The sequence below is a fragment of the Calidris pugnax genome, unplaced genomic scaffold, assembly GCF_001431845.1.
Source record: "Calidris pugnax isolate Ruff unplaced genomic scaffold, ASM143184v1 scaffold12, whole genome shotgun sequence".
NCBI classification, from domain to species: domain Eukaryota; kingdom Metazoa; phylum Chordata; class Aves; order Charadriiformes; family Scolopacidae; genus Calidris; species Calidris pugnax.
The window spans coordinates 103,335-121,295 of record NW_015090767.1 but is presented as its reverse complement, the minus strand read 5'-3'; the positions used below and the strand labels follow the sequence as shown (position 1 = coordinate 121,295).

The 17,961-nt window shown below is 40.6% G+C and overlaps 2 protein-coding genes across 2 annotated transcripts in view; one reads left to right on the top strand and one right to left on the bottom strand.

The window, feature by feature from the left end:
* SMAP1 (small ArfGAP 1) overlaps positions 1-15,869 on the top strand; it is a 92,463-nt gene extending 76,594 nt beyond the window's left edge. The window contains exons 10-13 of the mRNA XM_014936850.1: positions 4,688-4,815; positions 11,311-11,479; positions 12,105-12,433; positions 14,888-15,869. Of these exons, the coding sequence (XP_014792336.1) occupies positions 4,688-4,815; positions 11,311-11,479; positions 12,105-12,433; positions 14,888-15,022 (761 nt within the window). The 3' untranslated portion in view covers positions 15,023-15,869. The remainder of the gene's footprint in view (positions 1-4,687; positions 4,816-11,310; positions 11,480-12,104; positions 12,434-14,887) is intronic.
* Positions 15,870-15,954: 85 nt separating this feature from the next.
* B3GAT2 (beta-1,3-glucuronyltransferase 2) overlaps positions 15,955-17,961 on the bottom strand; it is a 19,730-nt gene continuing 17,723 nt past the window's right edge. The window contains exons 3-4 of the mRNA XM_014936879.1: positions 16,517-16,665; positions 15,955-16,440 (exon numbers count right to left, since the gene is read on the bottom strand). Of these exons, the coding sequence (XP_014792365.1) occupies positions 16,354-16,440; positions 16,517-16,665 (236 nt within the window). The 3' untranslated portion in view covers positions 15,955-16,353. The remainder of the gene's footprint in view (positions 16,441-16,516; positions 16,666-17,961) is intronic.

The following is a 17,961-nucleotide window of genomic DNA, read 5'->3' as shown; positions in this document are numbered from 1 at the left end:
AACTTAAAACTGATGCTAAAATCAATAATATGGGATTTTATTTTTAGTAGGGGTATTACTGGAAATACAGCATGTCAGTCCTTCAGCACTGACGTGACAGCGCTGTATTTTCATCCCACTGGTGCTAACCTTGTGCTCTGTGCTGCTTGTTATTTTGGGGCTTTGTCTTACAAGTTAGGTGTCTCCACTTGCCAGACTGATGTGCATAAAGACACTTTTTTAAAATACTTGTAAAAAATGATACGATACTTATGTATGATAGTGGGAATGTTTTCTTGGAATATTGCACGGGCAATTTTGGACCATTCTGTTTGTCAAGGTATGTCACTTAGAAATTATTTCAGCATACAGGAAAAATGAAAAATTACTATTTTTAAACTATATTATCGCACTGAATCATCAGTAAGATGGAAAGTGCATTTTATATATTCTGCATTATTTACCATGTTTAGATGCACCCTTCATAAAATAGACAATTGCACATTTTGGAATAACCATTGTAGTAAGTTATAATGAATGACCAGGAGAAAAGAGATTTACTATGTTGCTGTCATTTACTGAATGTGATCTGTGGGACATTTATCCAGCATGGTTGGATATAAAATAGGATATGCTAAAAGCTGTGCATCCCATCTGTGGGTTGGAAGTACTCTCTGAAGGAATTCTGTGAAGCTTTGAGAGCTTAATCCTGGTATGAAACGTAGCTGAATGTTGCATATCTGAGAAAGGTACTTCTGTCCATACTGTTCAGTAAGTACCGGAGCAGCGTGGTTGGTCATAAGTTGGAAAGCTACATTTATGAAATAATAAAAAAAACATAAGGGCATATATGTCATACATTGCTTAGCTAAGCATAATTTTAGGATATATCTACCCATATGAAAATGTTTGCAACCACTTAAGGCATACAGCATTGTTAGCTTTCTGGTTTTCCACATTTTATTTTGAAAAGTATTATATAGAAAGAGCCTCCCAGTGAATGCTTTTTCACTTCTGCAAAGGATTTGCCAATAAATAAAATTTTACTAATGCAGTAAATAATTCCACAATAATTTTTGACAGGCAAACCTTGCTTGTATCTTTGTCCCAGATTTTGTTTAAAGCATTGAACTATTTGCCTCAGTTCTGCGTTTCTAGTAATTTGGTGTAATAAATAATCATGTGCATATTCTTCCTCTGTTTCAAGTCTTGGTATGGCTGTCAGAAATCATTGTACATGTAAAAATACATGGCAGTTTAGTAACCAAGTTCTTGTAAATAGTTTGCCCCACAGAAGATGAGTTTCAGAAACATAGTGCGAGGTTTAAGAGCAGATCTTTCTTGCTATTTGCTTTTTTTGCTGTCTCTTTTTAGAAGATATAAATATTTCAACTATTATGTTTTTGAGAAATTGGTAGACAGGATTCTGTTCATACAGACTTAAAACCATTTTGTAAACAGTAATTCAAAATGTCTGGTTTCCGCACTGTTACAGACAGACAAATATTTCTTTTTAGTGTAAAATTCAGTAAGAGATGAAAGGTATGTACATTAACAAATAACTCTCTTACAGAAGCGATCTAGCAAAAACCTGGGTTTTCATAGTATTATTTTGTAAGCAGCGTATTAAATACTTGAAAAATACTATGTTCTTGCAAATGTGTTATTTCGTGAGTGTTCTAAAGATGTGAAATGCTTGTTTTAGTAAATGATTACATTTAAATTTTCGGTCTTAACATGTTAACCTTTTTTTATATTCACAGAAACATCCACTTTGGAATACGACAAGAGAGATGTTTTTTTTTAATACATGTGCCTCACTGAGAAAATGAGAACATTAAAATATTAATTCCAGACAATCCTTTTGCATGAAAATTATGCACGATTCATTTCTAAATTTATCTGAAACAGTTAATCTTTGGGGAGATATTTTTTGAACTGCCTGTCTGCAGAGTGACCTCAAAAGAAGCTTTAGGAAAACTTAACTTGCTGGTATATTATATATAATATAATATATATATAATGCTTGCCAATATATTATATATAATATACTTGCCAGTTGTTATTTGGGTCTGCTCTACATTGCTAGCATGCCCAGTTTGGTCTCAATTTCCCATTGACATGGAGTGGATTTGAGAATTTGCAAATGCCAAGCTATTAATGTTCATGTTTGATACTAACTTGGAGTATAAAATAATTTGTGTATATGAAGTAGTCCCACAAGCGTGCATATAGCTCCCAAAGAATTGCAAACCAGTACCCTTTCATTTGGTTGTTTCATAATTCCTTGTATTAAAAAGGGGCAGTAAGTGCTTTAAAAATGTACTGGGGATTTTACATATACTGAAGTCAGTTGGAAGTGGAGGTTTCTGTAGCAGCTATAGCTCTGCCACATTTCTTGTATGTACTAGGGCACAAAGGTTAGCATCTCTGCAGTAAGACTGGATACAGATATGCATGGAGGGTGGTAGCTTCCACATTGTTGGATTTTGACATTCATGACTTGTGTGTCAAGTTTTCATATATACAGCAGTGGCAGCCTTTATCTTGAAAATAAAGAAATCCTTTTGTGTAGGGCAGCTAAAGGGGGGCCGCCTTCCCTCAGAGCTGGGAGGCGGCAGAAGGAAGAAGGGAAGGCATCTCTGATGGGTGATCTGCTGGAGGGGTTGTTCCAGAGCGCAGGGCCTTCTCGTAGGACTGAACAGACAAAAATCTTGTCTGCCTTTTGTGACAGCTCCCTCAGTCAAGTGATTGCCACTGGTGTTTGTTATCGTTTCTGCTATTTTATTCCAACTTATCAATGTCCTGGGCTGCAGGGAAGGGTTGTCTCCGACGGCAGTGATTTGCATGTGGCAGAACAAAGAAATGAAAAATTGTAATATTTGACATGCAGGGAGACAGTCTTGCTATGGTCTGCCAGTTATTTGTGTTCTTAAATAAAAAAGAAGAGGAGAGCAAAGAGAGATCTCCTAAATAATAAACTTAACTATTTTGTTCTGTTACATCTTTTTTCTTAGAAAAATACAATACCAGTCCTCTGTGGTTGTTTTGTAGCATATGGCAAATAACATTGCAATTGCATGAGGGATGGCACTGGGTTAATTTAAATGAGCATTAGAGGCTTCCCAGGGTTTGATTTTAAATACCCTCCCTTGAGTGTGCTCTTTACTAATTAGCCAGCTTCTCTGGCCGTATCAGAGCGAGGGGTCTCCTCACTGGGGCAGGTGGCTGTGACGGGGGTGGGCACCGCAAAACCCGACCGTTTAGTGAAAAGAGGACTGTGACTGTTTTTCTGGAACATACAGCAACCATTTCTTCATGGCCTTGATGCCGTTTGAAGCTGGGGGTCTGTATTCTCCGGGGGTTTACCCTCAGGCGGCAACAGCCCCCCCCCCACGCTGCCATCTCTAAGGGCTCTCCCAGCCCCCTGCCACCCCCCGGGCCTGGCTGGGGCTGTCGTGGGGGGGACCCCCTGTCCCCCCGGAGCCAGGGGGGGACACAGCGTGGGGCACAGGGCTGGAGGGGGTGTAAATGTGCCTTAGCTTGTTCTGTACACGTGTCAAAGCAGCAGGTAGAAATTGTTCTACGATGTGAGCAGTAGTATTTTCAGTGTACTGAAATCTAGTGATTTTAGGATACTTACCTTCCTGCAGTATATATAAACAGCTGTGCCAGTTGTCATGGCAATGTCTCATTTGGAGAGTTTTGGCTCAATTCAGCTGGTTTGTTTCTGCCAGAGAAGTCTGATTTCTGCAGTGGGTATTGAATAGTTTGAGACTTAACTCCTTATTTTACCTAAAAAAGCTTTCTGAAATTTGCTGTTAACACTCTGCAGTCATCAATGGGGTTCAGCAGAATCGACGCTCACCTTTGTATTTGTCAAGCTCTGTGTAATGGCAACCCACTTGTGATATGCTTAGCGATAAAATCTATTAGCCAGTTCTTCCACTTGTTCTCCAACAGCTTAAAATCCAATGAGAAATGGTTTCTGTATCACATAAAAGCATTTTGTGATATTTTTGTCCCTACATCTTTTGAAGTATTTCCTTGCAGTCCTCCTTATAAGCCTAATTCTTCAGCCCTTTTTTTGTCCTGCATGTGCTCACTCCTGTGGCATCACTGGGGGGTTGAGGTGGTGACAGCACCGGGGCTGGTCCGGGGAGCTGCACCATAGTCACTGCAAAGTACTTCTGAAAAAGAGGGAAGATGGACATTTTTCCTAATGCACAGTTTAATCATGTGCCCTTGAGTAAATGAGCGTATCAAGAATAACTTTATAGATTCTAAAATAGAAATTTAAATTCAAGAACACCTGTCAGTGTATTTTGTCTGATACACGGTTACCAAGCTGGGGCCTTCTTGTAAGACATCTGTTTAAATTCTCACTCAAAATGTTGGTGTACTTGAAAAATGAGCAATGTGTACTGATAAATTGGCGTGGCTGGACTTGGGGAAGTCTCTAAGTGCTTGGTTGGGGTTTTTGGTTTTGTTTTGGTTGTTGTTTGGTAAAGCACAGTAGTCTTTTTAGGGAAAGAAGTCCTTCCAAAATCGGAACAATATCAAATATCACAGTCTGAGAAATGTCCTATCTCTGAGATAAGATGCATCTTTGATGGGGGTGGGGTCCGAGGGAATGGGCAGCTCAATTCTCATGCTGTTAAAATATTAATGATTTTGACGTTAAATGTGATTCTTTTGTCTTTTTAAGATGGTCCAACTGAAGGTTCGGTTACAAACGGAGGCACTGCCGCTGTCACAGCTCTGAACGATGACCTGGATATCTTCGGTCCAATGATCTCTAATCCTTTACCAGCAGCTGCTGTACCTCCTGCTCAGGTAACATTTATTTAGTTATATGTGCATGTAAATATGTGTGTGTACGTGCATATTTTTCTTCAAGGAATTTTTCATTCACACAGAAGGAATGCAGACTTCTCAACACTCATGGCTGGAGACTCTTCAGCTGTTATGGCTATATTTTTCTTACCTCTTCAGGCTTCCATGCTGCTTGGATACAGAATTAGGAGATAATATGATCTTCTCTTCTGATTCCAGCTAGTTATCCAGCTATATTGGATTCTGTCTTACCCTAGTGATGGTAGTCATGTTTTCTTCTAATTTATATTCTTTTGTCTTGTTCTTTTTTTTTTATAGGTATTGCTTAATGTATTCTTACTTGATATTCTCAGGTTATTGGGTTTAAGTCATACTTTTTAAGGACCCCTTATTGCATTGTGATGCTGTTATGATACAGCATCAGGAAAGGATACAGCAGGTGCATCTGTCTTAAGAGCTGCTAAAAATTTGGTGTCTCAAGCTTCACACTCAAAAACAAGAACGGATATCAAGAAAGACAAATCTTGCTTCCTGGGCTGATCTGGTTTTGTCTCATCTTGGAATTTGTACATCTTTCTGTCTTCAAGGAAGGGTAGCACAACCCCTGTACCTGGCTCGCTCCCTGGTCTAGCTGGGGGTGTCCCTGCTGACTGGGGGGAGGTCAGACTAGATGGCCTTTGCAGGTCCCTTTTGGCCCAGACCAGTCTGTGATTCTCTCCTACAGCCGTGGTGGTTTGGAAGACACCCCGTTGCCGTGCCTGTTGTAGCTGAGAAAGGCAGCTTTGGGAAAGACAAAGAAGATACTTAAAGCTGCAGCTCCTCTTCTTGGCTGTTGTGGAAGTCTCTGTTCAAAGTGCCAGAAAGAACAGTATCTGAGTGCTTGTTGTCTGCTGTTCTACTGGGTTATGTCAGAACTGATAGACGGAAATAGAGGAATGTGCTTATTACTGGGTTATGTCAGAACTGATAGACGGAATAGAGGAGGGAGATGTGAAAAGTGGCAACTCGTTTGTAGCTTCACTGAGCTTTTTAATGTATCCAGTTTTAGTGTAGATTGAGTAAATTCAAATCTAGAATCCTGAAGTTTCCACTTAGGCCCTAATAAATGGGCCAGTGGTAGTGACACATGTAATGGATCGACTTGGCTTTGTTTTCCCCCTTTCCTGCCTTTCTGAAGATTGAAGTGATGACTTCTGTATGTAGTTGCCCTCTGCTCAACAGAAAAGATTATTGGTTGTTATTAATGTTCACTAATGAGTCTTCTCTGAGGCCTTTCAGAATTTCAGCTTTCTCTTGTTTCTATTCCACGAGCAAGTGATGTGACCTGCAGGTTTAGCAGTGATTTAGCTGTAGAATCAATACATAAATCCAAAAGAAGGCTAGATATTTAAGTGTGAGAAACCAAAGTGAATGGTGATTCTTTGGATGATGATAGTTGGTGATGGGTTAAATAATGGCTGCTAAAATATATTGAATTACATGTATTAGCAGTTAAAGAATAGATCATTTAAAGTGCATTTCTATGATAAAGATTGGTCACTAGACCTTCTGTGAGAGAAATATTTTGATACATGTAGTTTATAGAATCATAGAATGGTTAGAGTTGGAAGGGACCTTAAAGATCATCAAGTTCCAACCCCCTGCCCTGGGCAGGGACACCTCCCACCAGAGCAGGTTGCTCAAAGCCCCATCCAGCCTGGCCTTGAACCCAGGCATGGGGCAGCCACAGCTTCTCGGGGCAACCTCTTACTCTGCTGGTTTCTAGACCAAGTATGACAGACTACATGGATTAAAAAGCAGTAGAAAGGATATTATTCTACATATCTGGTAAGTATCACCTTGTTTGCATAGAAGAAAGCATGAATGTGTTTACTTGCTGTTAACAAACCAGATTTTTAGTGACATTTTGCTTTTTTTCTGAGTACCATAATCAGGTACAGAAACAGAACTTTTATCAAATATACAGTCCTTATGGCATTTTACAACATTTAATTCTTGGTTATCTTCCATTCTTAATTCTTTCTCAAAGCAAATGTATTAGAACCAATTGAGAGTTGGGTTGGTAGCAGAAAATAGATTTCCAATGCTGATTACATGGATTGTTTGGTAACTGGGACAAAGGGGATATTCTGTTTTGCTTTAGGATTAAAAAGGCCCCGCAGGTGTTTCGGGTTGGTGGTGTCTAGTCTGGGAACCGGTGCTGGGCAGCAGTTGAGGGTGCCTCTCATTTGGCAGTGGTGTGAGTATTTTGCAAGATCTTTCAGCTTGTAATATGGATAAAAGTTGTATGGGATTCAGAGGAGAGTCAGGAGGATATTGGAGACTGGAAATGGTGCTTCATAATGAGAGATTTTAAGAATTCAGTCTGTTTAATTTCTTGATGTAAAGAAGTGGTGTAACTATTTTGTGTGGGGCTGCAAATGGGAAAGTGGACATAAACTAGAGCTCAGTCAAGTTCAATAATCCTAACATTCAGTCCCTACATTTGGATTTGGAAGATATCGAGCAGAAATCCATGGCCAGTTCTTAAGTTGAGATGAGTAGCACTTGTTTGTATATATTTTAAGAGAATGCATTGAATTAAAAAAATGAAGAAGGGATCAAGTGTGGAATAGTGTGGCTTGCTTTCTTGCTCAGAGTTATTTACCGTGGTGTTCTGTACAGTAGGTGCTTCTGAGATACCACAGTGGGATTTGCAAACATTGAAAGAAAAGGGAATTTAATGATGCTTCTTAAACTCATTTGTAGAAGCAATATATGACTTGATTTTTCACGGGATTGCTTTTCTTTTCTAGCTTAACCGGAAAGGCAGCATATAGTACTAAATGCATATGTTTTTATGGCACTGTGGAGCACAGAAATTTCTGTTTGAATGTTTTATTATGAGACTGAAACAGCATGGTATCTGCAAACCTTAGGATTTATGACCATTGACATAACCAAGGCATGATTTTCAAATGAAAACAAAAGCATTTGTTTTTCCTTTTTCAAAGGTGACTTGAGCATTCAGATGTATGAACCTTTACTCTGCTTTCAGATATGTCTTTGTTACAGTTTTCTAAAACACTGAGAATATTTCTTCCTACTGTTCTCTACAGCTGGATGCTAATAAAAACTGTTGAATTTGTACAGGACCGGTAAAGACCAATATGTGAATGACTAACTTTTTTTCTAGAATTTTGTCTATCGTCATTTTGCTGCATCAAAAGAAGTGTGGCCAGCAGGGCGAGGGAAGTGATTCTCCCTCTCTGCTCTGGTGAGACCCCACCTGCAGTACTGCATCCACCCCTGGAGTCCTCAGCACAGGAAGGACATGGACCTGTTGGAGCAGGTCCAGTGGAGGGCCACAAAGATGGTCAGAGGGCTGGAGCACCTCTCCTGAGAGGAGCACCTCTCTGTGAGAACAGGCTGAGAGAGTTGGGATTGTTCAGCCTGGAGAAGAGAAGGCTCCAGGGAGACCTTATAGTGACCTTCCAGTACCTGAAGTGGGCTACAGGAGAGCTGGAGAAGGACTCTTTGTCAGGGAGTGAAGCAATAGGATGAGGGATAACAGTTTTAAACTGAAAGAGGGTAAATTTAGACTAGGAAGATAGATTTAGAGGTAGATTTAGACTTACGTAGAAATTCTTTAGTGTGAGACTGGAACAGATTGGCCAGAGTTGTGATGTCCCCTCCCTGAAGGTGTTCAAGACCAGGTTGTATGGGGATTTGAGCAACTTAATCCTACCGGAAGGTGTCCCTGCACGTGGCAGAGGGGTTAGACTAACTGAGCTTTAAGGTCCCTTCCAACCCAAACCATCCTGTGATTCTGTGATCATGTTCTCTTTGATGCTGGAAATGCCTTAAGTGAAACACAGGGGAACAATAGGCATCATACTTCAAAACCAGAATGGACCAGCTGGAAAGGAAAAATATTTTATGTTCTAGAGAAGGGAAATCTGAAGAAAGAGTTAGAAATGAGGCTGCAGGAGAGATACAAGTCCTCAAGTCTAGAAAAGGTTGCTTGCAAAGAAAATGCTACATTGTTTGCTGTGAGTACTGAATATTTGGGAAGAAATACATTTGAATTTTTAATCTTATTGTAAGGATAATTATGTTCTTATGTGTATCACTCGAGACAGTGATAGACATCTTCATCTGACTTTTTCAGGTATTGCTGATAATTTCTTAAAGCAAGAGAGCAGGTGAAATTTCTCAATGTTTTTCTTTGATTCTCTGAACTGAATATAGCTGAGTGCTCATTTCCTTATCAGTTATTACCAGGAAATAACAGCTGATGTTTTCTCAGTGGAACTGTCTAGATGTCTAAAAACAAAATCTGCAAAATCAAACATAGGAAGAGTTGAAATAACCAGCAAGTACATAGAGACTGCAAAGATAAAAAGGACAAGAATTGTACACAGAATTTAAGACCTGAATAGTGTACTGTGTTACTTGCTTACATAAGAATGATGTCCTAGGCTGTGTTTTCCCTCCTCCCCTGGAATGCAGGTCGCTTTTCCAGTCAGCGGGGAGAAATTGAAGATGTTATGTGGGGTCACAACATATCAGCATATAAATGAGAAACAGCAGAGGGCTGTTTTTCCACAGCCCGTTCCCGCATCCTGCAGGGTGCCAGCCCCTGCCAGAGACCTGCAGGTAGCAGGGAAGGGCACGTGTGCCAGCTCTTCCTGCTGCAGGTGTCCCACTGCCCACCTTCCTCTTCCATTTGCCCCGCTGCCACATCTCTTTCAGTTTGCAGATGTTGGAGCAGCGATCCCTGCCAGGCTGTGACACAGACAGAGCTTCAGATGGTGGGCATAGCCCTGAAAGTCACGGGCTGTGGGGTGGAGTGCCTGGGCCCCTCTCCCTGAGGCCACGAGAGATGGTCTTCCTTCCTGCAGGAGTGTGCTGTTCTTCAAGAGCTGTATGATGAGGTAGAGGAGTTATGGCAGGACGTGAGCAGGCTGTGCTGCATCAGAGAGGATGGAAGGGAGACAGGATGTTCTCAGGGGCACAGCAGCTTCAGGACCCCAATTGCAGTGGTGACACAGGCAGAGTCTGCTCCTGGCAGAGTGGTCAGTGCAAACTCTGGAGAAGGCGTGGAATAGAAGCTGGTGCCTTCTGGCACTGAGAAAGTGGCTCCAGCTCCACTTGAAGACTTGCAACTATGGAACTGGCTCGCTGCCTGCAAAACCGAAGAGGTGCTTTCAAGTGAAGCATCTGAGGCAACTGGTTCTGAGCTATGCAAGGCCACCAGGATGAAGCAGTCCAGAGGAGGCCACAAAGATGATCAGAGGCTGGAGCATCTCTCCTGTGAGGACAGGCTGACAGAGTTGGGGTTGTTCAGCCTGGAGAAGAGAAGGCTCCGGGGAGACCTTAGAGCGGCCTTTCAGTACCTGAAGGGGCTACAGGAGAGATGGGGAGGGACTCTTGTCAGGGAGTGGAGCGACAGGACGAGGGGTGATGGTTTTAAACTGAGAGAGGGGAGATTGAGATTAGATCTCGGGAAGAAATTCTTTGCCGTGAGGGTGGTGAGAGCCTGGCCCAGGTTGCCCAGAGAAGCTGTGGCTGCCCCATCCCTGGAGGGGTTCAAGGCCAGGCTGGAGGGGGCTTGGAGCAACCTGGTCTGGTGGGAGGTGTCCCTGCCCAGGGCAGGGGGGTTGGAACTCGATCATCTTTAAGTCCCTTTCAACCTGAACCTTTCTATGATTTGCATTGAAAGTTCCCACTGGTAACAGCACTAAAAGACACCTAGATGTAATTTTTTTACAAAACATCTCAGAACAAGTGCAGTAAAAAGCCTGACAGCCTGCCTGTATTTTAGTTTTTCAGTTGTGGACTACAGCAAGTTCTAGATAATTACACTTTCTCAATAAATGAAATGTGCTTAAAAACTCTAAGCCAATTATAAAAAAAAAAAATTTTTTTATTTTATTAATTTTAAAAACTCTAAGCCAATTATAAAAAAAAAAAAATTCAGATATTTAGTATTTTATTAATTTAAGTAGATCACCTGAAATTTTATTTTTCCTTTTCTCCAAAAATACCGTTCATCTCAGTGGTAGTCGTACACTCCAAAGCACTTAATCTTTTGTTTTAGCTCTTCTCTAATCTGTTCTGCCTGTGAGAGGATTAATGAGATGTGAATTGTAATCTCCTTATTGATTTCTTAATTATTTTTCATAGTCTGACTACAGCTCATGATTTATGCTTCTCACTGATGAACAATGTAGGAGCAACAGGAATGTTGCTGCGTGTCCGCCCTGGCACTGCTCGGGGATTGAGTTTTCCTTGTTTTGTAACCACCGCCTGGTCCAGCCCTTTTTCCCTATTTAGGTGCTGCGCTTCTGCCTTTGGTCACACAACATCTTTTTAAATCCTCGTTTGCTTAAAATTAATTTCTGTAAATGAGCTGGTTTTTATTTGGTTTAGGAGTGGGGATGTGCAGTAAATAATTAACTTTATGTCTTTTGCCGGTTTTATTCAGTGCCTGTCTTAACCTTTATTTCCCAGAGCACTTCTACTAAACCAGCAGCTGCCTCCTTGTCTGCGGCGTCGGGGGATCTTGATCTGTTCACTGAGCAAACAACAAAATCCGAGGAGTTGGCAAAAAAACCACTCTCCAAAGACTCCATCTTATCACTGTATGGCACAGGAACCATGCAGCAGCAAAGTGCTCCGGGTAAATAATTTTCAAAAGGCTCCATTGCAGCCTTATTTTAAGCTTTACCTACAACAGTTATCTCCTACTAGTGTAAAATGAAGGGTGGGTACCCTGCTACCTACATTCGCATGAAGGTTCTTATTTTTACCATTTATAAAAATGAGAAAATTAATGAAATAAAATAAATAAAAATAGTGAGATTTTAATTTATTTATAGCTGTTCAAATTATCAGGTATACAATTTACTGAAAGATCTGTGAATTTAGCTTCTGCTGTCTAATTGATGGCGTCGGGTCCGAGTCTCCGCTGCGCAAAGGGCAGGCTGCTGGCATCGGCACAGGCCTCAGAGCTTCGTTTGAGCCGTGTTTGTGTGAAAACAAAGGCTGCCAGCACAGTGATGCAAAGCTCCTGGTTCCCCACAAGGATTTGCCAAACTCTTTTTGGCAGTTACCTTCTGGCAGAGAGTGCTTTTCCTTCGAGAGGTTTTAAGCAATTTCTGACTTTACCAGACACTAAATTAAGAGCAGAGATGTACAGCCAGACACAGTTATCCTTTAAAATGGCTGCGGTGCGCTTCTGACTCACGGGGATGGGGAGAAAATCACAAAACACTTGTGCTGAAATCTTCCTTTCTGTGGTACAGGCATGTTCATGGGATCGTCTTCTATGCCATTTACCACACAGCCATCAACCCATTTTCAGGGCTTTCCGGCCATGGGGGTTCCTGTGCCTGCAGCGAGCGGGATGATGGGAAACATGATGGGACAGTCGGTGCCAGTCATGGGACAGAGCACGGGCGTCATGGTAGGAATGGGAATGCCCAATGGATTTACTGGTACTACACAAACTGGTGTGATGGGACTTCCTCAAAATGTCGTTGGACCTCAGAGTGGGATGGTGGGACAGATGGTGACGCCACAAAACAAATACGGATTGCAGCAAACCCAGCAGGCTCAATGGAACCTCTCCCAGGTAAAGACTTGCTGTTCCCAGACGAGTGCGTTAGGAAAGATGCTGCTTTTCAACAGCTTCTCAGCAAACATTTGGCTGTAGGAGGGAAGTTGCGAGGTAGCCCAGTTACAGACCACTGGTCTGTGAACTGCTCAGAGGTACTGGGAAACAAAAATCAGTCAATAATTAAAGACAAATAGCATATAAGCGGAGAATAGTTTTTGCCAAAGTAGAGCAAAGGTAGTTCTCTCCCTCTGTAGCTACTCTCATCCCGGGTCTGAACCACCCTGGTAAAAAGTGAGCTTAGCTACAGTTACAAAATATTGAAATGTAAACACAGCCTTATAACAAAAAGCAGAATTTAATTGCTTGAGGATAGCCATTAGCAATTAATACTTCCATTTACAGACTTCAGGATAAATTTCAGTGGAATGTGCAGTGTTTTGCACTCTAACGGTCTCCAGTAGCTAATTTTAGGCTAATCCATTATTTACCTGTAGCATTTCTGTGCTGTTTTTTTTTTAAATTTCTTAAACATGTTTAAAAGGTTCTCTAAAAGTGTTAGTGTGCACTTAGTGCTGTATTTGTATTGTACATTATCCAGTGAAACATCTTGAAATCAGGTATTTGAGAAGTTATTTGGGAGGGACAGAACAAACCAAAATGATTCCCTTGGAGTTCAGTATGGCAACTGATAGCAACTATTTTTTTCATACTGTTCTTTGAATTATAAGAACAATTTAATAATTCCATGCTGCCTATTCTAGTAATTTTGGAAATTAACCGTAGTGACTTATTTAGATTTTATATATTTATTTTTACTGTTCTACTCAGTCCTGTCTACTCACCTCAGTCAGGTGTTGAGAAAGTGAGCAGCATTTCTTTCCTACATGGATAAAACACCCCCTGTTTGGAAATGCAGGCTGACATCCTGCTTTCAAAAGTCATTTTTAAAAGGTGAGAATTTCAAAATGTCAAACCAAAAAAAAATATGTGGATTTACTGTTAACAGTCTTTTTTTAGGTATCTAAAAAGACTCGTAACAGCTTTGAAATTGAAGTCATGCTTCTTATCAAACACACATTAAGAGCTGGCTCACCAGCCAAGCTCGTACCGCAGTTCTGTACTGTTGCCCATGGGGTGTTACCGGCGCGGTGACACCCCACAGCCCGGAGGGGAACTGTCATCTGTCCCTGACTGCAGCCCAAAGTGCAGAAACTCACCAGTTTCTCACCAGAAACTCACCAGAAAGTGCTTTACTCGCCAGAAAAGCATGCTTTATAGATTTAGTCTACTTTCAAAGAATTCTGCTCCAGAAGAGGTTAACAACTAGGTGAAGCATGTTCTCATCAGCTTTTTTGAATTTCCATGCTCTGTGATGGGTTGTTTTTGCAGATACACATGTGAAAGCGCACAGTACTCAATTTTACCCTGAAATGTTAGTCTGCAGTTTATTTAACATTTTTTTTTCCACCGGTGTTTCATTTTGCAACCCAGTATTGTCCACTCATGTTTACCTGAACTCTTGATTTTTTACCTAATGCTGTCTCTAACTTGAATCTAATGTTGCTTATCCAACATCCCTGTTCATCGGCTCTGATTATTAATTGCTCCAAATGCTCTTTTGCTCTCGAACTCATAAGAGGGGACGTCTTCACTCTGTCTGTCTATACAGCTAAGTTTTTGGCTTCTCAATAAGTGTCCATTTTTTAGAAGGCAAGGGATAGTAACCTGAAGAATGCTTTTACATTGGGCACTGAAAATTACAGTGACCGGAGAGTATTTGTAGAGAGTAGAAATATTTTTGCACCATCCCTGAAGTGAACGTGCTGAATTTTGAACTCTTTCCCACCTTTAACTAGACATCATCTTTAATTTCGTGTCTATTATTTAATTTGGTTTTTGAGACATTAACGGTATCTTGAGTAGAGAGAATAGTTAGATTTAGATAATATCCAAGTTTATAAAGCTGCCTCATTCTTTGTTGATTGCCACCGAAGTAAATGGACAATTGCTACAAAAACTTGCGTATTCAAGATTTTGAGGTATTTTGAGAAGTATTGCAGGAACAAAACACATCCAGAGTTGCAAATGCAGGCAGGGCTGTCCCTTGCTTTGGTGTTTCCTTATTGCAGTTGCCACAATTCTGTTGGTTCGCTGTGAAACGCTGAAAGCAGCTCTTACAGCTGAGCCCCACGGGGCTCCCCTGTCACCCCCCGTGAGTTCAGCCGCCACACGAACGCCCCGCGGCTGCTCGGGATGTGCCGTGGTGACCACCTGAACAGAAACCAGCTCCAGGAAAGCTGCCCTCTTGAAACAGGCTTAGAAACTTACATTGAGTCAATATTGCTATTTAATAAGAAATACTAGTTTCAGGGAAAACGTACTTTAACTGTGTTGCTAGTTTGCTGGCTGCTTTCTGGCTGTGGGTGTGTTCCACAGCAGTGCTAACTCGCTCATGTGTGTGCTCTGTAGATGAATCAGCAAATGGCTGGAATGAATCTCAGCAGTTCCAGCAACGTGATGGGCTTTGGGCAGCCCCCCAGCACAGCAGCAGGATGGACTGGAACCTCCTCTGGTCAGACTCTCAGCACACAACTCTGGAAATGAAAGTTGCAATGGAAGTCTCACCCGGAACAGCGACTGACATTCCTTGTTCAGATGCATTTCCTTTCACTGCTCCTTCCATGTACCTACTCTGTTTCTTTTTCCCCAGCTGTTCAGATTAAGAATATAACTGACTGACCGTGTTGTGGTCTATATTGATTTAAATTTGATGTAGTGAAAAGCAAATCAAGAATACATTTATGTATCATTGGCAGCGTTTTCATGCAATGCGTATGATTTCATAGACTATATATTTAAGAAGCTGCTTAACCACATACTTAATTTTTCCCCTCAAAATTCTAGATCAAATGTTTGCATATAAGGGATGTAGCTATCATGTTAGTAATAGCCAAAAATATGAACCCTGACCCCCCCAAATTACCCGGTAATCCTGTAGAAGGTACTGTATGAACAAATGTTTAATGATATATAAATAGAATGTAAATGTATCACTGAGCAATGTTTTCTAGTATATCAAACAAATTTTGTTTCATCATACATTTCACTGTGATGTTATTATGGTGTGCATAACAGGGAATATGGTTATTGAAAGAAAGATAAACCTGGATGTTGCTGTAGTTCTACAAATCAATAGTTTATTCTTTTAAAAATGAGCATTTGATCCATGTGAGTTTCCTGTGATAAAGTATCTGATCTGGCTGATGAGGCACACAACAGTATTAATGCTGCGAACTAACGACACAATATGCATACAAGGGAACTCAGTGTGAACAGATAGATTTTTCTTTGCAGAAATTTCCAGGTTTATGACAGTGATTGTGTTTACATTTTATGGTGCCTCGTAATGATAAAATGTTATTTCCCTATATTAAAAGGATAAATCCATAAATGATTGTGGGTTTTTATTTCATTATTGTATGACCTATCTGACTGCTATTTCTTCAAGAAGTCTACTTTCAATGAAGGAAAACATGTTCGATTTGGAGGAGCTCTTTATGCAAATACTTAGATCAACAGTCTGTGATTTAAAATCAGTATATAATTACGCCATTAAGCTGGGTAAATACAAAAAGTGTATACATAAACGATGATTTTGAAAATGCTCCATTGCAGCCACATTTCTCTTGATTGTTTTTACTATGTGGAAACAGCCTTAAAACAAGGGTAAGTGTCAGTTTATTAAGAGATGAGCTCAGAAGTGCATGCAAACAAGTTAGAACAAAGCACATCCACATGATTGGCTTGTTGGGGTGTTCGACAGCTTCCTTTTGCTTCCACAGAAGTCCATCAGGTGACCATGACAAGGTCTCGTGCAGAAGTGGACTGTTCCGACACACCCCTGTCCTGTGCTTCTGTTCAGCTCTGTCCCCAGGTCATACCTCAATACTGACTGTGTCCAGGTGGTATTTTGGCTCATTAGCTAAATTTACTTTTTCTGTTCGTGTGTGCCATACAAGAACCTATAAAATAACAGTTCTGTTAGTAGGGTCATTGCAGACAAGATGGAAGATTCATAGTAAGTGTGGAAATGGGTACCTTTGTGCAGTTGTTTGCTTTTGGCTCCAGTTCCTCCACTGTTGTTATCTGTTTCAGAAAATCGGATTCTTGCATTCCCGGCTGAGAACCACGACGCTTGAAAACGGCTTTCGGATGCGACAGAATCACTTGGAGACTCACAGCAAAGCCTTGGAGAGAATAATAGGGGAAATACGTTAGGAAAAACCTCTAGGCTTCACGTTTTTGTGCAAGTTACACTTCAGCCTAGAGATCTCCCGTGTTCTTTTTAAAAATGTGTACGTTTGATTATATGGATAGGCAAAATTTGGTAGGTTTGTTTGGCCCCGAAGGTGCACTCAGATTTTTTTAATTGCACCATGTTTTCAACAGGTTTAATCAATTTCCTGTCATTTAAAGAACATAGGCTTTTTTGCCTAAAATGTCGGGTATTGCTAAGATCTGACTGTCCTTCCTTTCTACTTCTAATTAAGAAAGAAAACCAAATTTTAAGTAACATAAAGTGTATGAAATTTATATTGTACAAACACTTCTAGGTTTAAAGGTGAGAGTCAAAAAACAAGGTTAAAGTATGTTAGTTATAACGGCTGTGGTCGTTAGAGATTATTAGCCTTTAGAGAGTTTTCATGTTACTGCTGATGAAAGACAAGCCACATTAATGTTTTGCTGTCGCTACCGGGGACTTGGGGCTTATTGTTATCAGTGTTGGTCTGTGCATCGCACAGCCTGGCTGAAAGGGCTCCATCCCTGCCCGTGCCTCTCTGTGCAGTGCTCTCCTCCAGTAACGTCCATCGGGTCCCTCAGGGGGATTACAAACTAAGAAATTACTAGTTTGGACAAACCCACCCTCTCTGAAGCAGCTCTCCTCAGTTTGCCATTACTTACAGAACTCCCCAGTTTTCATCCAACAAGGCTGTCACGTGTAGGCTGCTTTAAGCGTGACTCAAAACTTGACTCATACTTGTAAAGAAAAATTAATTTGTAACTCCTTCTGTCTAATTGCCAAGCCTACCAAAGAAATCCTATTTTGTCAGTTCAAAGTGGTTCCAGCTGTCCCTTTATAACAGCAGTAACAGTTTTGACATCTGTTCTGAAAAACTGCAAGAACATTTAATTCTAAAGCCAGTATTAAAATTTTCTCATTTTTAAATGATTATATCTTTATCTAATAGAATATAAATCTGTCCTCTTTTTTACTAGAATTGTCTTCCTACTGTATTTTCCTTTAAAGTATCTGTGGCTTTTATGGGAGCCTTTTAAAGAGGAAAATATAAGGAAGTAATTACTACATCACATGTAAAGAAAGCACAATGAAACATCTTAACTGCCACGCTTCTGCTTGTAGCAAAGGACAGGAAGACAGGAGAAAAAGGGATTTTTTTTTTTTTTTTTTTTTTTTTTTTTTCAAACTTCAATTCTAGCTAAGCTGATTTTTGGCTTCCCTTTTTAATTTAAAAAAAAAAAAA